We start from the raw sequence: 25,379 nt of genomic DNA on the forward strand, positions 1-25,379 counted from the left end.
ATTTGGGGCTGTCCCAACCTGAAGATCCTGTCGTTGCATATTTCTCCGCACCCGTGGAAGACCAGCGTTGGCACATCGCTTTGTGCCTGTTGCTCCGGGTGCCGTTACCTGAGATCGCACCCGATGACAGCTTCTGACGGAATTGGGCGTTACGTCACACCGTAGATGGCATGAACTCACCTGCCGGCGCAACGATATGGAAAAGCCGCATATCGGCGAATCGTCCCGGAACCCGAATCAATGGGGGCGAACTACTGATGTTCCACAAATAGTGGTATTCAATTTGCATTGTCAATCCGCATGCCACTTGATGTTATAGTGAAATTTTGGTGAATAAACATGAATAAATAAATATCTGCTTTCGGTTTCCTTCCTTGCTCAGGGTCGGAATTTTGGTGATACTATTTTCCGCGGGCGGCAGGGGCATTATTTTGCCGGCGCTATTAGGAGGTAATCCGGCGCCGTTTCCGGTCGGCGCCACCATATTGGTGGAAGAACGGTGCGGAGGCGGCGAGTGAAACGTTTCCTGTTCGCAGATCGTTAGGCAGCCGCTCGCACTGCCATCCTCATGGCCACCCGGTCGGAGCGAGAGAAGTCGCAGAAGCAGAATGAGCAACACCAGGCCATTTTGTCCAAGCTGCTGCGGGAGGAGGATAACAAGTACTGCGCCGACTGCGAAGCCAAAGGTAACGACGGATCTGAGCTGCGCCGCTCCAGTCAGGGTGGGTCTGGTGTGGCCGCCTGTTTGCCGCAGTGACCTTTAACGGTGTGGTGCAGATGGCGAGCCGGCTACGGGCTTTGTTTCCCTCGGAAATGCAGGCCACCGATTGTGTTGGTGTGGCTTGTCCGGGTCTCCTTTCTGCCAGTAATGGGTGCTGTTTGGAGCTAAGCGCTCACTTCCATTGCCACCGAGCAGTAACTTTTACTGATTGAACTGGGAAGTTATGTCATCAATGAGATGGTGCAATTTGTTTTCTTGGGTGAATTAATCAGCGTTCCTATCGTTAATGACGCAAGCTGTCTTTTAGAAATGATTTCTGTTTGCCAAGATATAACGCTTTCATCTTCTACGTAATGCTAAAATTACGAAGGAAAATTATGTGGCATCCATTTTCGGTCAACGTGACAATCTGGATAAGTTACTTCAGATCTTTATCATTGCAATCCATTAAGAAGGGGCTGAATAATGTGTCCACCTTGAATAAGCAGCCAATTCTTGCCTTATCAAAAGTAAGATTTCCTAATGTAGCAACAATCAATCTGCTGGAGGATCTCAGCACCATCTGTTTGGGGGGGCGGGGGGGGGGTGGAGAAGAGAACATTTGGGTTCAAACACTGCTTCACTATTTTGACTGATTCTCTAATGTTAAATTTGCCGTGTAGTTTGGTTTATTTGGAGATAGGTGGTGCAGTACTGCTATCCCGGCTTTCGGGAAGTACAATGTTCGTTGGCCTGTGGCATTTGGTCGGTCTCTCTGTAATGTGGTTTTTCTCTGGGTACTCTGGTTTCTTCCCTCATCTGAAATATGTAAGTTAGTGTTTAGCTACTTAAATTGCCTATAGTGGGTCATGCACCAGTCATAGCTTTGAGAGCTTAGTTTATTTGTTGAAGTGCAAGAAAATCCATAACTCCAGAGGTTGTCTTAATTTAATCAGTAATGGTAAGTGATATTGCTTGTAACTTTTAATGTATATGTTTATATCTCCTCTGACCAATGTACACAATTTCTTAGTAGAGGAAAGAACAGTAGGCACTGGAAATGTGCAATGCAAACTGAAAATGCTGGAACACACCTCAAAGTTGCTGGTGAACGCAGCAGGCCAGACAGCATCTCTAGGAAGAGGTACAGTCGACGTTTCAGGCCGAGACCCTTTGTCAGGACTAACTGAAGGAAGATTTAGTAAGAGATTTGAGAGGGGGAGGGGGAGATCCAAAATGATAGGAGGAGACAGGAGGGGGAGGGATGGAGCTAAGAGCTGGACAGGTGATTGGCCAAAGGGATATGAGAGGATCATGGGACAGGAGGCCCCGGGAGAAGGAAAAGAGGGAGGGAGGGGAACCCAGAGGATGGGCAAGGGGTATAGTGGGAGGGACAGAGGGAGAAAAAGGAGAGTGAGAGAAAGAATGTGTGTATATAAATAACGGATGGGGTACGAGGGGGAGGTGGGGTATTAGCGGAAGTTAGAGAAGTCAGTGTTCATGCAATCAGGTTGGAGGCTACCCAGACGGAATATAAGGTGTTGTTCCTCCAACCTGAGTGTGGCTTCATCTTTACAGTAGAGGAGGCCGTGGATAGACATGTCAGAATGGGAATGGGATGTGGAATTAAAATGTGTGGCCACTGGAAGATCCTGCTTTCTCTGGCGGACAGAGTGTAGGCGTTCAGCAAAACGGTCTCCCAGTCTGCGTCGGGTCTCGCCAATATAGAGAAGGCCACATTGGGAGCACCCCAGCCGACTCACAGGTGAAGTGTCACCTCACCTGGAAGGACTGTCTGGGGCCCTGAATGGTGGTAAGGGAGGAAGTGTAAGGCAGGTGTAGCACTTGTTCCGCTTACAAGGATAAGTGCCAGGAGGGAGATCAGTGGGGAGGGATGGGGGGGACGAATGGACAAGGGAGTCGCGTAGGGAGCGATCCCTGCGGAAAGCAGTGGGGTGGGGGGAAGATGTGCTTAGTGGTGGGATCCCGTTGGAGGTGGCGGAAGTTACGGAGAATAATATGTTGGACCTGGAGGCTGGTGGGGTGGTAGGTGAGCACCAGGGGAACCCTATTCCTGGTGGGGTGGCGGGAGGATGGAGTTGACAGCAGATGTACGTGAAAATGCTGGAAGTGTTTGGCAAGTGAGGCAACATCTGTAGAAGGAAATAGTTATTTTGAGTAAAGGCCCTTTGATAAACTGTCTTCAACTTAACACATTAATTCTGTTTACCTGCCCATAGACATTCTGCAGAATTTAGTTCAAAATTCCATCGTAATTTAGAATGACTCTTAACTTCTCTGAAGATAACAGTCCCAGTTTTTCCTCATCCTCCCAAGTATTTGAGAGTATTTCAGCTGTCATTCTATGGGACCTGCACATCCTGCTTAAAGTGGCTGATATCACAATGAATGGAACTGATATCACTTGTAACTGAAATTTGACAGCACTATCTGCTGCAAATGATGCATCGACATGAATCTGTTACTTGCACTAAGAAATGGATTCTCCCTGCTTTTGCTTTCAGAGCCTCTCAATGTTGAATGCATCTAATTGTCTTACCTTGGCATTCTCATCTCTGCAGAAGACATTCTAACTTATACAATCTCTTAAAGTGACATGAGGGGCAGAGTTATTCATGGTCAGTTTCCTCTGTCCCCTCTTCACATATGATATGCCATGTCAGAATTGTATAAAATCCCAGCTAAGGCCAAGCAGTTCCAAATATTAACATAACTGACTTGTTTTTATTTATAAAATTGCTGTCTATGTGCTGTTTTCCCACACCGCCATCAAAAAGAGGAGTATCATTTTGAGATCTTCCCTCAAAGTGGAGAAGATTGATTGATTTCTATCCATATAATGCTTCAACATGATTCTTGTTGCAAAATTCAATTGAAGAAATTGAATCCTTTACTAGACTTAGATGTAAACTGAAAGAGACATGAAGTCGATTTCATTGCAGAAATCATAGATGTATAGACAGATCTTTATACATTATAGTTGATAGGTGTATAGTTGTGTAAATTAGTGAGGTTTGAGGTGCTGATTGAGTTTAAACTGAGTGACTCCTTGGCAACAGAAAGTGGTCAATATGATCTTGTGCCCAATTTGTGATTGAAAGATATTACTGATAAATTACTGCAAATTTCTCTCATTGACAAAAAAAATCCAAAAATCATTTAACTGAGAAAACTAAATGAAGCAATGAAGTATAGATATAAAAGTAGCTTGTTAAGTCCAAGTGGACTTTTAAAGGCCTTAATAATTCAAATCATTCAACTGTGGACCAGTTGACCATGTTAGGAGGCCATATGATGCTTAAAATTATGTTGGATTTCTTCTGGAAATATGTTAGTCAGGATTTCTTTTTACTGTGTCGACATCAAGGTGCAATTTTTGAGGCTGATGTTTTCAGTCATTGTCTTGATTTGCTAGATTGTTTTTTTCTGACTGTTGACATCTACAAATATTTGTTTTCTTTTATTTACTCTTAAGCTTTGAGTAACTCTGTCTTGACCAGTATGACGTGTATGGGGGTAGAAGGTACAGCGTTTCTATATGTTTTATTTCGGTTAGTTTTCGATTTGGTTCTAATTTTTAGGAGAGCATGTCATTTTCTGACGATATTAAGATTATTACATTGGCATTCTGAGCTGGTTCTGGCAGAGTTCTAAAGGAGGCGATTTTTGGTGTAATAGTAGATATGCAGATGACTCAAAGGTCGGTGGAGTTCTGGTAGTGTAGAAAATGGGATATTGACAGGATGTAGAACTGGGCTGAAAAGTGGCAGATGGAGTTCAACCCAGAAAAGTGTGAAGTGTTTCCTTTGGAAGATTGAAGTTAAAGCTAGAATGCAGGGTTATTAGGATTCAAGATTCATTTATTAACGAAGAATTTATAAATTATACAACCTTGAGATTTGCTTGCTCACAGGTAGCCACAAAGCAAGAAACCAGAAAGAACCCAATTAAAAGAAAAAGGAATATAAGCCTAATGCTTGATGTGCAAGACAAAGTAGGGAAAAATACAAATCATGCAAACAATTGCGAACAACAGCATTCCGAACCAAAATTGAGTCTTCAGATCCAAACCCCAGAGTAGGCCCAAAGCCTCACTTGTCAGTTCATCATATGGCAGTCTTCATAGCCTCAGTGCCGTGGAGATGAGCACCACGGAGAGCAAGCGAAATTGGCTCTCATCCCGACTGACACTTAGCATTGTGGGGGAGCAGACGATTTTAGGGCCCACATCCATCGATCCCTCAAAGATTCCACGCAGGTTGCTGTGGCTGTTCAGAAGGTACATGGTGTGTTGGCCTCCTTCAGTCAGGGGGTTAGGTTCAAGAGCCACAAGGTAATACAGTATTGCAGCTCAATAAAACGCTGCTTTGACCACACTTGGAATATTGTGTTCCGTTCTGGTCACGTCACTATAGGAAGGATGTGGAAGATTTGGAGAGGGTGCAGAGGAGATTTACCTGGATACTGCCAGGATTCAAGAGCATGTCTGCCTTATGAGGATAGGAAAAGCTAGAGCTTTTCTCTTCGGAGTGAAGGAGGTTGAGAGGTGACTTTGACAAAGGTGTACAAGATGATGAGCATGGGTAGCCAGAGACTTTTCCTCAGAGTGGAAATGGCTAATACAAAAGGACATAGTTTAAAATTGATTGGAGGACAGTATGGGAGGGGCAATGTCAGAGAAGCTTTATTAAACAGTGTTCAATACATGGAACCCCCCTGCCATGACTGGTAGTAGAGGGCAGATAAATTATTGGCATTTAAGAAACTCTTAGGCACGTGGCTGATAGAAAAATGGAGGGCGATGTAGAAGGGAAGGGTTAGATTGATCTCAGAGTAGGTTGAAATGTTGAAACAGCTTTGTCAGCTGAAGGGCCTGTACTGTGCTGTAATGTTATGATCTATGCAAATCTGTCTTTAAAAAATTAACTGCTTTCTGGGTTTCAGGTAGGTACCTCAGAGCACTTGAGACATCGTGAGAATGTGAAAGCTTGTGTATGAATGAAAGTTAACTGCAACATAGAATTGTTGCAACACATCAAAGTTGCTGGTGAACGCAGCAGGCCAGGCAGAGTTCTTCCTTCAGTTAGTCCTGACGAAGGGTCTGGGCCCGAAATGTCGACTGTACCTCTTCCTAGAGATGCTGCCTGGCCTGCTGCGTTCACCAGCAACTTTGTGTGTTGCTTGAATTTCCAACATCTGCAGAATTCCTCGTGTTTACATAAAATTGTTGTTTTGTGGCAGCAGTACAATGCAAAACATAAATGTTGCTAAGTTACAAACATAAATAGTGTAAAAGAATTGAATTGACTTTACTACTTGTATCCTTCACATACATGAGTAAAAATCTTTACATTACCTCTCTGTCTAAATGTGCAATCATAGTAATTCATAATAAATGGCACAGTGTGATACAGAAATACACTCAAATCAGTGTGAGTTAATCATTCTGATGGCCTGGTGGAAGAAGCTGTCCCAGAGCCTGTTGATCCTGGCTTACGGTACCTTTTCCCAGATGGTAACAACTGGAATAGATTGTGCTTAGGGTGTCTTGGGTCCCCAATGATCCTTCGGGCCATTTTCCCACATCTGTCTTTGTAAATGTCCTGAATCATGGGAAGTTCACAACTACAGATGCGCTGGGCTGTCCGCACCACTCTCTGCAGAGTCCTGTGATTAAGGGAGGTTCAGTTCCCACACCAGGCAGTGATGCAGCTAGTCAGGATGCTCTCAGTTGTGCTCCTGTAGAAAGTTCTTAGGATTTGGGGGCCCATACCAAACTTCAACCGTCTGAGGTGAAACAGGCGCTGTTGTTCCTTTTTCACCACACAGCCGGTGTGTACAGACCATGTGAGGTCCTTGGTGATGTGGATGCTGAAGAACTTAAAGCTGTTTACCCTCTCAATCCCAGATCCATTGATGTCAATGGGATAGCCTGTCTCCATTCTTCCTGTAAGCCACAACCAGCTCCTTTGTTTTTGTGACATTGAGGGAGAGGTTGTTTTCTTTACACCACTGTGTCAGAGAGCTGACTTCCCTGTAGGCCACCTACTGTTTGAGATTAGGCCAATCAATATCATATTGTCGGCAAATTTAATTAGCATAATAGAGCTGTGGGTGGTGACACAGTCATGAGTATACAGGGAGTAAAGGAGGGGACTTAGTACACAGCCCTGAGGTGCTCCTGTGTTGAGAGTCAGAGGGGTGGAGGTGAGGGAGTCCACTGTTACTGCCTGCCAGTGATCTGACAGGAAGTCCAGAATCCAGTTGCACAAGGCGGGATGAATAATGAGGTAGTGTTCGTGGACTGTTCAGGAATCTGGTGGAGGGGAAGATGTTCTTAAAATGGTAGTCTTTAAGGTCCTGAACCACCTCGCTGATAGTAATAAAATTGCATAGGGCATGCACCAGATGATAGTCTTTAATGATGGATGCTATTTTGCTGAGGCACTCACACTTGAAGATATCCTCAATAGCAGGGAGGATTATTCCCGTGTTGTAACTGTCTGCAACCTTCTGCAGCTTCTTGTGTTCCTGTGCATCGGAGGCTTCATACCAAGCTGTGATGCAACCATTCGGAGTGCCCTACGTCTGTAGATGTTTGCAAGGGACTTCGGTGACATACCAAATCTCATCAAACTTATAAAGTAGGGCCACTGGTGTGCTTTCTTTGTGATTGCCTCAAAGTGTTAGGCCCAAGATAGACCCTCTGAGATGTTGACACCCAGGCTCTTGAAGCTGGTCATCTTTTCCACTGCTGACCCCTCAATAAGGACTGTTATGTGTTCTTCCCTCTTCCCCTTCTCAAAGTCCACACTCCATTCCCTGGTCTTGATGACATTGAGTGTGATGTCCTTGTGGAAACACTATTCAACCAGCTGATCTAACTCAATCCTGTATGCATTCTCATCATCATTTGAGATTTTGCCAACAGTGGTGTTATCAGCAAATTTGTAAATGGCATTTGAGCTGTGCCTAGTCACATAGTCATGAGGGTAGAGCGTAAAGTAGTGGGCTAAGCACGCATCCATGAGGTGGACTTGTGATTATCATTGAGCAGATGTTATCATCAGTCAGCACTGACTCAATTCGCCCAATAAGGAGGATAATGATCTAATTGAAGAGGGAGGTCCAGAAGCCCAAGTCTTTAAGCTTGTTGATTGGTACTGAGGGGATGGTGGTATTGAATGCAAAGCTGTAATCAATAAACAGTAGCGTGATGTATGTTTTTCCGTTGTTTATGTGCTCCTAAGCTGAGTGGAGTGCAGTTGAGCTCACGTCTACTGTAGACCTGTTATGGCAGTAGGCAAATTGCAGCATGTGCAGGACCTTGCTCAGACAGGATTTAATTCTAGCCATGACCAACCTGTTAATGCACTTCATTACAGTAGATGTGAGTGTTACTGGGTCATTGAGGAGGCTCGCCCTGCTCTTCATGGGCACTGGTATGATTGATGCCCTTTGAGCTAGGCAAGAGCCTCTGACTACAGCAGTGAGAGGTTGAAGATGTTCTTGAACACTCCAGCCAGTTGATTGACACATATTTTTGGTACCTTGCCAGGTATACCATCAGGGCCTGTCACCTCATGAGGGTTTACTCTCTTGAAGGATGTTCTAATTTTGGCTTCCGAGACAGAGATCATGGGGTTGCCAGATTCTGTAGAGATTCTGTCTTTGAAAGTACACATGAAAGACATTGAAGCTCATCAGAAGTGAAGCATCACTGCCATTTATGCTCTTGGGTCTTGCCTTGTAGGAAATGATGGCATGCCAGCACTGCTACATATGTCATGCATCCAGTTGTGTCTCTAACTTCATACAGAACTTGCTTTTTCACTCCAGTGATTGCCTTCTATAGATCATACCAGGCCTTGTAGGGTTCTGAATTGCCATTCTTCAATGCCATCACTCTAGCTTCAGCAGATGATGAATCCCTTGGTTCATCTAAGGCTTCAGGGGTTTGGTGAGACTCAGTACTTTCTCAAAAGTACACATTCATCCACATGTCTTGATGAAGTCAGTGGGAGCTGTGGCACACTCATTCAGATCTGGAGTTGAAGATAGTTTGAAAATTTTAGTAACTCTTATTTCCAGAAATCAGCAAGTGTTGCTCATGAGGTTCTTATTTTTTGTGTTTTTAATTTTCAGGTGAAGACTTTTCCAATATTCAATTCTGTTTATTTTGTCTTGATAACAGTGCTAAACACCAAGCTTATTTAATGTAATTTAGTGGAGTAGGTACTTCTATGTTCAGGCTCCAAAAGTATATTGGCAATGTCATACTACTTTCTGATTCTTCGCAAATTTGGAGCTAGCGTGACTACTTGTCCTAGTCCTGCAACTGTTAAGATTTGCCCTATTGCTCTAATAAGAGACTAGTTCATATTGTGATTGGTGTCACTAATGCACTAGAGGAAGTTTTGAGAAATAATTGTAAGATTTGAGACTACACTGCAGTTTGCTTTTCCTCCTGTATCTGTTGGGATCTGCTGCAGATGGAACACAATTGACAAAATGTGAATTTCAGGAGCAAGAAATATTTTTTTTTTAACAGTGGAAGACTGGAAATGTTCAAGTGAGCATGGATATTCTTGCACAAGTCATTGAATGTGAACTAGAAAAGAATAAGGCTTTTTATTTGCAGAAGGATTTGATTTACTGCAATTATGTAGGTCCTTGGTAAGACTATACCTGATGTAACATGCAGTTTTGGTCTCTTTGCCTGAAAAATATATGCTTGCTGTGATGGAGTACAGCAATGACTCAATGAGTACAAGATTGATTCCTTGTTTGGGTATATCTTTAGTATGAGGAACTATTTGAATAAATTTGTGTTGTTATTCTGACTTTTTGTGAAATGAGAGGCAATCATACTGATGCAGGCACAATTTTTTAAGTTGAACTGTCATTCAACTACATGAATACCGCCAATTGAAACAGCATGACTCTGGTGCCAAGATGCAAAACACAGTACCAGCTGTCTCACATACAGGATAGGGCACATGTATTGCATATAAGATATCAGTAAAATAGTCACATCAAAAAAAATATAGTCCCAATATCCCGAGTCCAAGAATGTTGCAGCAATCTGCAATGGGAAACGATACGGCTTGTCTTCTGCCAAGTGAGTACTGGGAGCAGTACCGACTCCAACACCCTGGCTTGAGGCCTAGACCTCTCTACAACTGAGGACGAGTTCCCTCGGTGTCCGCCAATAAATGAGTGAATTGGACTTGCATTATTGCACATTAACAATGTCTAACAGGGGCTTGGGATCACAAGAAAAGTGACCAAGACGCTGTTAGACTTGCATCACCTTTTGCGCACTGACTCCTCTGGTGCCTCTCTGGCACAGGTAATGGCATGATCTGCACCTTCGGTTTCTCCACCAACAAGCAACTTGCTGGTAGGGTAGACCTGCACTACTTCAAGTTCTTAATGTCCAGCGGGGTTTTACAATTGTATAAAATATTTTTTTAAAAGACATTAACACCTTTGGTTGGCCCCATAGAAGCCAGTACAATCAAATGTGCCACCATCTTACTGGAGGTCTTGGAGGGTTTGACAAGGTGGGTATTTTCTTTAGCTGAGGAGGCTGCAATCAGAATCGATTTTTTTTTAGAAAAAGGGGTAGGCCATTTAACTCTGAAGTTAACAGATTTCTTCTCTTACAATTTGGAATTCTTTACCCTAGAAGGTTGTTGTATTCAAAACGGATATTGATTTACTAGATATTAAAGGAATTGAAGAACTTATTAAACAAACTAAGTGAGCTATTTGGCCCTTCAAACCTGCCCTGTCATTCAATATGGCAGGAAAGTGTTGATCATTGTAATTCAGTATGTTTTTCCCACTACTTTCTCCCTTTAAGCCTTGCTTTATGTGTAGCCCTTGGAATAAGTATGCAGGTCCTCCTTGAGAATGTTTTAATTTTATGTGAAAGAGAATTCTAAAAGTTCAAAACTGCAGGAAAAAAAATCCTTCTCAGTTTTAAATGGTTTACCCCTCATCCTCTCTCTCTCCCCCCACCACCCCAATGGTGCTGGACACTCTAGGTATCAGGAATGTCCTTCCCACAATTATCTGTCCAGCCCAGTTAGAATTTTTGGGTTTCTCTGCAACCCTTTTTTTCTATCTTTCTTCTCTACAAATATATATCAATTAAGTTTGAGAAGAGGCCGAGTCAGTCGTGCCATCCCTTAAATCAATCAGATAAATTCACTCCATAGCAAGTACATTTGTCTTTGACTATTGAGAGGCCTATACAATGCTGAAAACATGTATGCCTGCCCTTCTACTTGAATTTACTCCCTATTTGGCCCACGATAGGGTGTCTGTTTTCGGATCTTCAAAATACATAATCATGGAAAATCTGGTAGATCCTTAATGCTTAACAATGGAGTTTCAGTGTGGGAAAATGGGCCCTTCAGCCTGTCTCATTCATGCTAGGTAAGATGCCTATTTGCCTTACTTATCTGTTACATCTCCGTGCTTGCTTTAAATGACTAGTGTACAAACACACCTACATCCTGTTGTGCCACCCTTTCCAATCTAATGCTATTCAAATATTCTATATTGCTATTATTGCCATTGAAATGTATGACCACATTTACTCATTATAGTACAACTGCCGTGTATTTCTCTTTTAACCCGTTCAAATCAACTTGGATTTTCTCTGCATCTCTAAGGCTTATCTTCACTAGATCTTTAAACTTGGTATTATATTTAATTCCCTTATATCAAAATTATGTATTGCAAATAGCTAATTTCTCTGGTACGGTAATAGGCACAGTCTGTCATTTGATTAAAAAACCCATTTGTTTGACCCTTTTTTTCTGCTAGCCACTATCTAAATCAGACTTAACCTTCAATCCCAATCCACTTCTGTGGAATGGGCCTTCAGCTTAACTCACCCATACCAGCTAAAATGCCTATCGACATTAGTGCCACTTTCCTATATCTTGTACATCTCACTTGCCTGTCCATGTACCTTTCCAAATGCTTTTTAAATGGTGTGTTTGTATCTGCTTTCAGTACCTACTCTGGCAGCTTGTTCCACATGCCACTTGAATGTCCTTTAAATCAGCGGTCCCCAACCACCGGGCCGCAAAAAAACGATATGATTTGACGATATGAGTCAGCTGCACCTTTCCTCATTCCCTGTCACGCGCTGTTGAACTTGAATGCACTTGAGGTCATTACCCATCCGTTATCCATGTCAGCATGGGAAGGAGATCAACTCCTTGAGCTTGCAAATGACGGCGGGCTGAAAAGTATGTTTGACATCACATCTCTGCCGGCATTCTGGATCAAAGTCAAGGCAAAATATCCTGAGATAGCCACGAAAGCACTGAAAATGTTGCTTCCATTTCCAACATATCTCTGCAATGAATGCAACGAAAACTAAATTGCGGAATAGACTGGACATAAGGAACCCTCTTCGAGTATCGCTGTCTCCCATCACCCCTCGATGGGACCATCTTGTGGCAGGAAAACAAGCCCAGGGCTCTCACTGATTCAGCGACATTGGTGTCTTGCAATGATTTTATATGTTCATACGGTGAAAATATGTGCTGTGTGTTTAATATCCAAACGTTACTTAAAATGTTATGATGCTATTGACTGAGAAGTGACTTACATAAGCATATAACAATTACAGCATGGAAACCGGCCATCTGTGCCCTTCTAGTCCGTGCCGAATGCTACTCTCACCTAGTCCCACTGACCTGCACTCAGCCCATAACCCTCCATTCCTTTCCTGTCCATAACCTATCCAATTTTTCTTTAAATGATAATATCGAACCTGCCTCTACCACTTCCACTGGAAGTTTGTTCAACACTTACTTCAAGCTCCCCTGTCCTCCCCTGATAATTGACTTATCACTGTATTCATGCGAGGAAAATATGCACTGTGTGTTTAATATTAAATTCGTTAGATAAACCCTTTTAGAAACGAAATTAAGCATATTAGCCATTTATCACTGATTCCGGTCGTGATTAACCCCGCCCCCCCCCCCCCCCCGGAACAGAATTGCCAAAAACAATTTGTAGAAAAAAATCGGCATGTACACACATGCGCACACAGGTGCCCGCACAAAGCTTCATGATCATTGTAGTCTTTCTCGGGGTAAACACAACGTATTTGACTGCTACTCTTGTCCATTAGCAACCCTACCCTCCCCCACTCCCCCCCGGGTCAGCTGGTCCGCAAGAATATTGTCAATATTAAACCAGTCTGCAGTGAAAAAAGGTTGGGGACCCCTGCTTTAAATATTTTTTCACCTCGCCTTAAATAATGCCCTCTAGTTTTAAACTCCCCAATCTGGGTAAAAATTGTGACATCTATCCTGAAGATTGCGTAAACCTCTATAAGTTTGTCCCTTAGCTCCTTTGCTCCAATTGGCACATTCCTCTTTGTAATTAAATCTCTTCATTCCAGGCAATATTGCGAATCTCTTCTGTGCTCTTTCTAGCACGACTGCATCTATTCTGTAGTGCGATGACTGGAATGGCACACAATATTCCCACGTGGCAGATGTTTTTGCACGTTCACCAAACTATACCACTACGTTTCGTTTGCCATTTGAAACCCCGTTTATATGAACTGCATTAAACGCATTTCAAGGGATTAGATTTCTACTGGAATTGCTTGAGAGGAAGTGTAATATAAAATGTTAGCGTATGTATCCACAAAGGAAAAGCTGCCTGAATGGGGCCAAGAGCAATGAGTCTGTACTTTATTGTATGTGGTAAACAAAAGGTTGTGTCTTTGGTTTTGTTGCTGTGTTCTGGTGTTTAGCATGAGTCTGTGCATTATTCAGCTCTCAACCAACAACTGCTGTTACAATGTTAACTACTTATTGTGTTTTAGGATGGCCCAGTTTATTTCAAAAAGTTTATTTTTGAATGTTTGAAGTTTGTGTTAAATATAACTACAGGCAATGTTATGAATTGGAATAGACAAAAGGTACAGAAGCTAGCCACTCATTAAGTGCAAGCATTTGTCTTTGGCCTTTTATTCTGCAGCATAAATATTTTCCATTTAATGCAAATTTACAGGTGACTTCAGGTAGAAGTAACTCTGTCCTGTCTTTGGTGTCAGTGAAATATTGGGTTTTAGCATTTGTAATACATTGTAATGTGAGACAATCTTGACTTTCCAGTAGTTGTGTAATCACCAATATAAATAACTTCTCTCCATTGTTTCTTCTGTTTATTGCCTGTGAGTAAAATGATTTTGGATTTTTGAGTACTCCCAGCTCCTAACTAATGAGATTGTGAATTTAATTTAGAGAACATGTAGGAAAATAGAAGAATAAATGATGGTGAGTAATTTCTTGCCATAGTAGGAACACTGACAGATTTGCCACATTACGCTGAACAGTTTTGCAGTTAGCCTTGTTATTTCAGTTACATTACAATTACAGTGAAAATCCAATGACTTGTTGCAGTGGTATTGTCCAAAGCACGTATGTTGTGGCTTGAATTGTTGATTGCAATTTAACCCTCTACGTAAAGTTGTAGCAATGTAGAGTAATTTCCCTCTTTTTATTGTCATTGTTTTTGTAATCTTTGCAATGATGTCATTAGTTAACAGTAACGTAAAGTGCTGCTTATAGATTTTGCAACCTTGCAATTTATAGATTCGTTTGAAAGACATAGCATGAAAACAGGCCGTTTGGCCCACCCGGTCCATACTGACCACGACACTGCCAAGCCACACCATTTGCTCACATTAGGCCCATATCTTTTTTCATCTCGCCCTGTCTATGCTTTCAGGTTCTTGGTTCCCCAACACTACGGGCGGAGAAGAATATGTATTTACCATATCAATGCCTTTCATCATCTTGCACCTCTATATGGTCATCTCTCATTTTCTGCGTAATATTGAACAAAGTCCTGATCTACTCTACCTCTCTATTGCTGCATGTAGGGTTTGACTTAAAACTATTGTTCCCTCCAAAGTGCACGGACATAGTGGTCTATAATTTCCTGGGCTATCTCTGCTTCCTTTCTTGAATAAGGGAACAACATCTGCAATCCTGCAATCCTCCAATCCTCCAGAACATCTTCCGTCCCCATTGATGATGCAGAGATCATCGCCAGAGGCTCAGCAATCTCCTCCCTCGCCTCCCACAGTAGCCTGGGGTACATCTATTCTGGTCCCGGTGACTTATCCAACTTGTTGCTTTCCAAAAGCTCTAGCACATCCTCCTGCGTAATATCTATATACTCAAGCTTTTCAGTCCACTATAAGTCATCCCTACACAATCGCCAAGATTCTTTTCTGAAGTGAATACTGATTAAGTACCTCTGCTAGCTCCTGTAGTTCCATACACACTTTTCCACTGTCACACTTGATTGGTCCTATTCTCTCAGTCTTATCATCTTGCTCTTCACATAGTTGTAGAATGCCTTGGGGTTTTATTTAATCCATTCCACCAAGGCCCTCTCATGGCCCCTTCTGACTCACCTAATTTTATTCTTAAGCTCTGAGAACATGAGTTGAAGAGTCTCTGAAAGTGAGTCCATAAGTTGTGGGAACAGTTCAGTGATAGGGCAAGTGAATTTGGGTGAAGTTATGAGCTTGAGCTTAAGAGCTTGAGCTTAAGAGCTTGATGATTTGAGGGGTAATAACTATTCTTGACCTGGTGGTGTGAGTCCTGAGGCACCTATACCTTCTCCATGATTGCATCAGTGAGAAGAGAACATGTCCTAGGTGGTGGGGCCCCTTTTGATGGATGCTGCTTTCCTGTGAACACTGTGTCTTTGTGCTCAGTGGTGGGGAGGGCATTTCTCGGAATAGATTGAGCCAAATTCACAACTTTTTGTAGGATGTGGATTTTCTAATTAAAGGCATTGGTGTTTCCATACCAGGCTGTAATGCAGCTAGTCAATATATTCTCCACTACACATCTATAGAAGTGGGTCAAAGTTTTAGATATCATGATGAATCTTTGCAAACCCTTAAGGAAGTAGAGGTGCTGCTGTACGTACTTCATAATTCGATGTGTGCTGGGCCCAGGCCAGGTCCTCTGAAATGATAACACAGAGGAATTTAATGTTGCCCATCCTCTCCACCTCTGATTTCCCCCACTCAGGACTGGATCATGGACCTCTGATGTCCTCCTCTTCAAGTCAACCAGCTTCTTGTTCTTGCTGACCTTGTTTATTGTTGTGGCACCACTCAGCCAGATTTTCAGTCTCCCTCCTTTATGCTAATTCATCACCACCATTGATTCAGCCTACAGCAATGGCGTTGTCGGTTTATGTAAATACTAGACAACGGGGTGACCTGTTGGGGCACCCTTTGAGAGAAGGGTAGTGCAGTCTGATGTGACCAGAATGAACATTAAATTTTCCTGAATGTTATTGCTATCTCTTTGATTTGGAAATTAAAGAAGAAAAACTCAGTTTATTAAAGAAGAAAGACGCATAGCAAGACAAATATGGGACCAGAATGAACATTAAATATCCATGAAGTAAATTTGAAGGAATTGGGCTTGCTGGGTTGGGTCTGGAATTAAATGTCCGATGTAATGATGGATTTGGCCTTGAATAATCACAGAAGGATTCCATTGATTCCTAGTTGGAATGACTTCTTTGGCACCAAAGGATGTCATTTTGAAGAGGCAATTGTATTGTCTGGTGTTCTTCCTGAACTCGTTTGCAATAGGTTCATCATTGCTGTACAAATTGAGGAGTTCATTAGGTAGAGGCTGCAAATTGCCTATCCTGACCTTTCCCTTCATACAGCAGAAATGTGCGGTTTCTCCAGTGAATAGGAAGGCACGACAGTGAGGGCATACCCTGGTCATCGAATCAACATCAGCAGAAATGTGACGGCATGCGCGTCATGCATTTTGCCTTGCTCTTTCTCTGTCAAGGTATTGTCGTTGAAAGCAGCCATTGTCGTCTTCAGCAAGTCTCGTAATAATTACTCTGTGCCGCATATTCAGGAGTTGATCTTTCCTTTTCTCTTCTGTCTCTTTCTCTCTCCTCCTTCTCTGCCTGTTTTTGTCATTCTGGAGACACGCAGCCCTTTCATCCTTCATCTCTTCATCTGTTCTACCATTTGTTCTTTCTCTCTGATCCTGGAGTCGTGTGGCCCCGGCCTGATTGGATTCTTGTTCTCTCCTCCGTCTGTGCCTATTGTTGTCATTTTGGAGATGTGCATGTCTGTCCTCCTCTGTCTCGTCTTCTCTCATCTTTTTTATCCTGACTCTTTGATCCTGGAGTCGTGCGGCTCTGGTCTCTTTCGATTGCTGTTCTCTCCCTCTCCTTGCCGCTTCCCGACGACGTTTGGCGTCATCTTTTGACCATAATGTCCCCCTTCTCTTTCCACGTGGCGTAATTAGGCTGTCCATATATTTTTACCCTAATGCTTGAAAGACGATAGGAAGCAGTAACACCAAATCCTCCAAGCTGCTGAGGCTGGCCGTGCGCATGCATCGTGGTGTGGCGTTGCAGTCTTAATGGAAGGTGGAGCTGGCTCTGTGAGCATCCTGAGACGCTGCTGAGGTTGGCCGTGCACATGCGTCGTGGTGTGGCGTCGCGGTCTCCATGGAAGGTGGAGCTGGCTCTGTGAGCATTGTGAGACGCTGCTGAGGTTGGCCGTGCACATGCGTCGGGCTGTGGCGTCTCGATTTCCATGATGGCCGATTGGGTCTCGGGTGAAAGGCAGCTTGTTGATATTTGGCGAATGAGCAATTTTATACGAATATATAACCCTGAACTTTGCCTGCATTCTGTAAGTTAGCACATTTTAATTCGATTTAGCCAAAAAAAGTGCCGCTGTAATGCACCGTTTGCGCTAATTGGAGGTCACCGACAGAGCATGAGAGTTTTAGTAGTATATAGATGGCACTGGAGCTGTGCTTAGCCTCATAGTTGTATGTATGAAGTGAGTAGAGCAGGAGGCTAAGCACACAAGGACTTGCTGATAGTTCTTCCATGTTTTGACATTAAAGCGAGCATAGAAGGCTTTGAGATCATCTGGAAGTGAAGCCCTATTTTCATTGCTTGATTTCACTTTATAAGAAGTGATAGCATTCAAGTGCTGCTACAGCTGTCAAGCATCCTTCATTAATTCAAGTTTAATTGGAATTGCCACTTTGCCTGTGATATGGCTTTCTGGAGATTGTGCCGGGACCTCTTGTAACTTCCCCGGTCATCAGACTTGAATGCCTCTGATCTGGCCCTCATGGTTCATCCAAGGCTACTGGTTGGGGAAGACTGAATGACTTTGTGGGGAAACATTTGACTGAGTCTTTTTATAAAGTCTGTGACAGCTATGGTGTGTGTATGGTTGCTGGGTGGAGCGACTCAGTGGGCCAGGAGGGCCTGTTCCACACTGTTTCTCAAAATAAATAAAAATGTGTTGCTACGATTGCATGTGGATAGGGAGAATTCACACTGCGATATGGATAGTAGATATTCTGTCACTGGGAGGAAGCAGTTGAAGAGACTCATGTAATAACTTTAACTGGAGACTTGTTGGATTTGTCTTTGTTCTTGAAGATGGTTACAATTAGTCTCTGATTTCTCCTTTCCCAGATGTGGGGAATGAATTTGTGCTAAAGCACCCCAAACATCCTGACCTCCTGCACTTCCCCAAACTATTCTTTTGTGATAGTTGGATGCAATACCAATTTTTGACAGTAGAGACCTGTTAAAGACTGACTCAAAGTCCCATTTGTGTTTACCTGAATGAGGATGAAACGACATATAACAATTTCAGAGAAACAAGATGATTTACCTCCACCGCACCCCCCCCCCCCCGGAGTTCAATTTATTTAACATATACAGCCAAATAAAACAGCATTCCTCTAGATTAAGTTGCACAATGCATACATCGCAGTCACGCACTCACAAAATATGGTGCATTCAAGACACAAGTTTTAACAAGTAAACAGCATAATGTTACCTGTACTTGATATGTGATGAGACCTTTGTGGTGGCAGGGAGTTCAGTAGTCTTATGGCCTGGGGCAAGAAGTTGTTTCCCATCCTAACAGTTCTTGGTTTAATGCTACAGTACCTTCTACCTGATGGTAGGGGGTCGGAGATTGTTGGCCAGATGTGAGGGATCATTGACAATGCTAAGGGCCCTGCGTACATAGCGCCCCTAATAAGTATCTTGGGTGGATGAAAGAAAGACCCCAATGATCCTCTAGCAGCCCTCGCAATCCTGCCCTAATAATGCATCTTCAAAGACATGTATCCTACTATCTGGAAGAAATTCATTTTTTACATAAGAATTAATAGATAATTTGGAAGGCAGATTGTTAAATCTGGATTGAGGTCCTGGCATTCTATTCAAAGAATTTGCTGTGTTTGGTGATTGGAAATTGTGTTCCATATATGAAAAGATCCTGTCTTGAAAGAGGTAGTATACTGATATTTTCCCCTGCGTGTTCCCAATCTGTGAATGGTGAGGAAGCTGAGTCCTTGAGGAAAAGTACATGCCCTTTTCTGGTTCTGATTGCAGAATGAGATACAGGAGGAACATGAGGATATAATTGAAGTTTTATTGGGATTTAGTATGTATCAAACTGTGACCACTTCATGCAATCACATAACTGATTTCATCTGTCAATTAACACACACAAAATGCTGGTGGAATGCAGCAGGCTGGGCAGCATCTATAGGAAGAAGTACAGTTGATGTTTCGGGTCGAGACCCTTCGTCAGGACTAACAGAAAAAAGAGATAGTAAGAGATTTGAAAGTGGGAGGGGAAGACCCGAAATGATAGAAGACAGGAGGGGGAGGAATGAAGCTAAGAGCTGGGAAGTTGATGAGCAAAAGGGATACAAGGCTGGAGAAGGGGGAGTATCATGGGACGGAAGGCCTAGGAAGAAAGAAAGGGGAGGGGAGCACCAGAGGAAGATGGAGAACAGGCAAGGAGTTATTGTGAGAGGGAAAGAGAGAAGAAAAAAAATTTAATAAAATAAAAATTAGGGATGGAGTAAGAAGGGGATGAGGGGCATTAACGGAAGTTAGAGAAGTCAATGTTCATGCCATCAGGTTGGAGGCTACCCAGACGGAATATAAAGTGTTGTTCCTCTGACTTGAGTGTGGCTTCATCTCGACAGTAGAGGAGGCCATATTGGAATGGGAATGGGACGTGGAATTAAAATGTGTGGCCACTGGGAGATCCTGCTTCCTCTAGCGGACAGAGCGTAGGTGTTCAGCGAAGCGGTCTCCCAGTCTGCATCGGGTCTCACCAATATATGGAAGGCCACACCTGGAGCACCGGACACAGTATATCACCGCAGCAGACTCACAGGTGAAGTATCGCCTCACCTGGAAGGATTGCCTAGGGCACTGAATGGTGGTGAGAGAGGAAGCGTAAGGGCAGGTGTAGCACTTGTTCCGCTTACAAGGATAAGTGTCAATTTCTGATTCTTAGTCTATTTTATTAATAAAATAATATTTAGCCAGGTTATGATGCTTTGCATTAATATATTTCTTGTAACTTCAATTAGATCTGGCTGTTAATAAATTCAATTGCTGTGATACTGTCTGTAAATTTTGAAAATGACTGCAAGAACTTCCTTCAGCTTTACTTGCACAGTATATTATCCTAAACAACAGCCATCCAATATTGTTTAGTGTAGGAAAATTGCAACCTCAAATGTTCATTTCACATACAACAAAAGAAATCCAAGGTTTTTCCTGGTTAACAAACTTCAAAATTTTTGTATTACTGTACCATAGGGTAGAGCCAGAGTTAAATACATTATGAACGTGTAAAATGAAATACTTGGTGGTGGTGCACAGAATGAAAATTCAGTACAGCTGTGGCTTTTGCACAATAACTGACCTCTTGAATTCCTTCCTAGACCAAAACAATGCTCCTTCTCCTAGCCTATTGGAACAGTGTATAACCTAGAATATTGAGTACTGACTCTTTGTCACCCTGCTGTACTGAAAATATTGATTGTTTTCCCAAGAAGCAGAAGAATTTTAAGTTTCAGACTTCAGATTATCTTGTATAAGATGACCAAAGTTCAGTGTAGATGAATAATTTCACTTACAAAGAGATGATATATACAAGCGTGTGTTCCAAAAACTAATGTCTTGCATAGTTCCAGATCTGTAACTGATAACAGTAGAAATAAAGACAGAAGTGCAAGGAGGGGTGCAGAATAGAAAATCTTTACAGCTGATGACAGTAAACTGAGAGGAAACCTTTTTACTTACTTAGAGATACAGCGCGGAACACACCCTTCCAGCCCAATGAGCCGCACAGCCCATCTATTTATCACTAGCCAAACACAGGAAAATTTATAATGACCAATTAACCTACTAATATCTTTGGACTGTGGGAAGATATTGGAGCACCCGGAGGAAACCCATGCACTCACGGGAGACCATGCAAACTCTGCAGGCAGTGAATTGAACTTTGAACTCTGGAATGTCCTGAGCTGTGATTGCACTATGCTATTGTGGTGCCCAGTTCAACTTTATTTGATCATTAAGTTGTTTTGAACTTATTTAGTCAATGTGCTCTAGGAATAGTATAAGCCAATGTTTAGGATAAAGGTATATAAGATGGCTTTTCAGAGTATTGAGATGAGGGAAGGCCTGAACAGATTAGATATGGTGAAGTTATTTCCCATGGTAGGTGAGCCCAGGACAAGGGGGCACGACTTCAGGAGTGAAGGATGTCCATTTAGAACAGAGATGCGGAGAAATTACTATAGTCAGAGGGTGGTAAATCTATGGAATTTGTTGCCACGAGTGGCTGTGGAGGCCAAGTCATTGGGTGCACTTAAGGCAGAGATAGATAGGTTCTTGATTAGCCAGGGCATCAAAGGGCATGGGAAAAAGGCAGGGGAATGGGAAGACTGGAAGAATTGGATCAGCCCATGATTGAATGGTGGAGCAGACTCGGGCTGAATGGCCTACTTCTGTTCTGCTCCTATATCTTATGGTCTTATTTTGTTAGATTGAATTAAGGGTGATGGAGGTTTTTTCCTGCATGCCTCAATTTAAACTGTTATTACTACTGAGAAGCAGATTTGAGATCTAGGATTATGGGAATAGGGGATTTCTGTTTTGCCACTGACATTAACTGGGATCACTTTGGTGTGAAAGAGGTAGAGTTTTTAAAATGCATCCAGAGGACCTTTTATTGAGCTGATACATAATCCTACAATAGAAGGACAATACTGAAACTAAGAACAAGTATTTGAAGTTTTTTTTTGTGTATATTTGTAGGTAGATTTACATCCAACAGTTAGTTGATTAGAATAAATGGAATTCTGGGCCAATGTTTGTTTCTATAAGGTTAAGAACAATTCTCAAAGAATCGTAGATATGAAGGGCATAAAGAACTGGGTAAAGGGCAGGGGCGAAATGTATGACAGATTTAGATACCTGAAAATGGGAAAGATCCTCCAGAAACAGTGTAGAGGATTACTTTAAATAATTGGCAAAGAAGGGGCACAAAATATCACTGGCAGACAAAATTAAATAGAATTCTAAAGCACTTTTTATGTAAACTAACTGCTCGGGATGTACTGTGGAGAGCATTCTGACTGGCTCATCACCGTCTGGTATGTGGGGGAAGTGACTAATGCATAGGATCGAAGTATTTGCAGAAAGTTGTAAAATAAATCAGCTCCATCATGGGTACTACTTTCTGTGATATCTAAATGGTGCTTCAGGAAGGTCGCGTCCATCATGAAGGACTCCAACCACCCAGGATATGCCCTCTTCTCATTGTTACTGTCAGGAAGGAGGTACAGAAACTTTGAAGGCACACTCTCAGCAACTCAAGAACCACTTCTTCCCCTCTGCCATCCAGTACTAAATGGACACTGAACCCATGAACACTACCTCACTATTTATTTATTTCTGTTTTTTTTGCACTACTTATTGTAACTTAGTGATTTAATATTGTTACGTACCCCGTAACTGGGTTGCCAAACCAGCAGAAATGGATCACTCAGTTGGAGTCTGGAGTACTAGAACTAAGAAAGTTTTATTAAAGAAACAAGCAACACAGTAATCGAAAGGATAATAAATGCAACAGTTCAGTGATGATAAACACACATGTGCACAGCATTAAGATAACAGCATCAATCAAGCTCTATCGTTGTCTAGGGGTAAATGACCAAATTTCAAAATGACTCAAAGTTCAGTCCAGTTAGTAGTTCAGTTCGCAGTAATCGTTGCCATGGCGATGGACAACGTGCGGGAAGAGAGACAGAACAGGAACAACTCATCATTCAGCACAGCTTCACTCACAGATCAGCGAGATTGCTCACAAGCAACTTTTGGGCGGGTCCTTGGTGATGTCACCTGAGGTCACCGACTGTGACCCCTCCTCCAGATGCGGTCGATCCTCTGCAGTGAACCTGGCACCCAGGCAAGGGCGGACACACACCGGGTTCCCGCTGATCGTACCTTTCCACCCTTGTCGTTGTCTGGTACTTCTCATCCACTCGTGAGAGGCGCACCGCTTCCAGGGTCTCGTTACCTCGGGTGGCGTGTGTGTCTGTCTTAGCGAACCTGTCCCTTTTTATCCCCCTGCTGGGGTATCGCCTGTCCATCACTTCAAACAGTTCAGGGTTCAAAGGGGGGAGCCGCTCCAGACAGCTCTCTCTCCCACATTCCTTCATTACACATCTCCAGATGCTGCTCCATTGTTCCTTATCTCTCCTTCCCCTGAGGGCAGGTGGCAGACCAACTGCTGATGCCACTGATGCTAGCCCAGGCCAGCAAACATCTTAATTTTATGTGTATTCTCGTAACAATATGCATATACTGTGTATACACATGGGGGGAAAAACTGAATTATGGTCATCATGTATGGCATTGTATTGCTGCTGCAAAGTTAACAAATTTTCACGACATCGGTGATATTAAATCTGGTTCCATATCCCACATTGCTTGGGTTATTATGCTGGCAATCATTGCAATTATTTCCCTGCAATTGGATTTTATAACATACTTTATAAATTAATTAAATCTGACATAATTATTCCATGAACAATATAGGGGATGGTGTTTAAAATTATATATTAAGTAGTTAACAATAAAAACATTCTGAAAATGTATATTGAAATATATATTCAAGTATTTACTCTCAATGGCATACAGTAATTTTTGAAGTGGTAATCCTGTATCATATTGGTGGATCCAAATTCCTCAGTAGTATTGGAGCATCTTTTAGTTCAAGATGATGGCATGCCAGGTCGTGACAAAGTTTTTAAAAACTCAACAGGATAATGTCCTCTTCAGTGTATCATGGTGTCAATAAACTTGTAATATAAGCATTGTCTGGGAAGCTTCAAAAGAATGGTAGGTGTCTAGAATGGTCTCCCACAGGTGATGATTGATGCTGATACCTAGGAGCATTTAAGCAATTCTTAGATGCATGGGTGGGGAAAAATGGAGAGTTGTGAGCTATGTGGAAGGTAAGGGATAGATTGATCGTGAAATATATTAAAATGTCACAACTTGATAGGCTGAAGGGCCTATACTGTTCTATGTTCTAAGAAGATTAATGGCTTGCAATGAGTTTTTGTGCTAAAATTGCTCTTTTATGCAACCATTGGTAATTCAAATAGTGTTGAGTATTATATTTGGGGGAAACTTCTATTACATCTCAAAGTTGATGTGATAATTCAATCAACATTTTCATTGAAATTACCCCATTTGGTCTTTATTCTTGGTGATTGAAGCAATAGATTGTCATTCATCCCTGACAAGTTTATACATCTTTTAGATTTTTTTCCTTCACTGTTCCCAAATGTTAAATACTGGCGACTGTACATTTTTTAAATCAAATTTTAAAGGGACACTAAGAACTACTTGCAGTCCTGTTTCCCGTTGCCTCCACCCACCCAGCCTGCTTAAGCAATGCTTAATAATGCCGTAACCAGGGCAATTATGATTTGTCTTTGAACTTTAGTCAGATGTAGATTTGTAAGGATGGTTAATCCACTTCCAGCGGAAACATCCTTATTACTTTGTCTAGTTGTTATTACACAGGCTAAGGTATTTCGGTAGCATCCCATTAAACTTCATTCTTTCTCTCAAATATAATCTTACTGGTATAAATTTCAGCTGGTCTTGTCCAGAATTTCAGTGCAGAAATTTTCAGTTTCATTCTGGTTTCAATAGACCAGTGACAGTCCATTTGTTGCCTCAAATTTGAAGAAAAAAAATCTAATCAATTTTCAGTTGCTGGAGTTTAGGCCCCCTTTTGTCAATGAAGGGCTTCCTATAAGGGTTTTGGGGAAGAAACTGAAAGTGTAACAAAATTGTATCCAACTTTCCAGATTCTGGGTTGTTTTGTAATTGAGCTATGTGCAGAACACGTGGACCTTCTAGTTTATACCTTTTTCTGGGGTAATATGATTTACATTTTCAAATCTATAGTTCCATGATTTCATCCTTTGATTTTTTTTTGAACGAAAGTGTTACTTACTTTCTGACGTAGTCTGTCACTTTTCTGAACTAAAAATTTCCTCATGTTAGAAAGTACCCACTGTGATTTACTCTTGGCCAGACAAACTTGTTTCTTGGGTGTAGTTGTGTTGGTTACTCCTTTTAAACATACTCAACTCAAACTGCTTTTTTAATGATTTTTGGGTTTTTTTTTCTCTCTCTCTGTGGGCACTGAGGGGTTGGTCTTATTTTTTTT

General features: G+C 42.2%; 1 protein-coding gene across 4 annotated transcripts in view; it reads left to right on the plus strand.

Moving 5' to 3' along the window:
- The first annotated feature begins 462 nt into the window (after positions 1–462).
- The window catches only part of smap1 (small ArfGAP 1), a 130,260-nt gene continuing 105,343 nt past the window's right edge, over positions 463–25,379 (plus strand). For all 4 annotated transcript variants that reach the window (XM_063040286.1, XM_063040288.1, XM_063040287.1 and 1 more), the window contains exon 1: positions 463–686. In XM_063040286.1, coding sequence (XP_062896356.1) covers positions 569–686 — 118 coding nt within the window. In that variant the 5' untranslated portion in view covers positions 463–568. The remainder of the gene's footprint in view (positions 687–25,379) is intronic.

This window comes from Mobula hypostoma, chromosome 2 (assembly GCF_963921235.1).
Source record: "Mobula hypostoma chromosome 2, sMobHyp1.1, whole genome shotgun sequence".
NCBI classification, from domain to species: Eukaryota; Metazoa; Chordata; class Chondrichthyes; order Myliobatiformes; family Myliobatidae; genus Mobula; species Mobula hypostoma.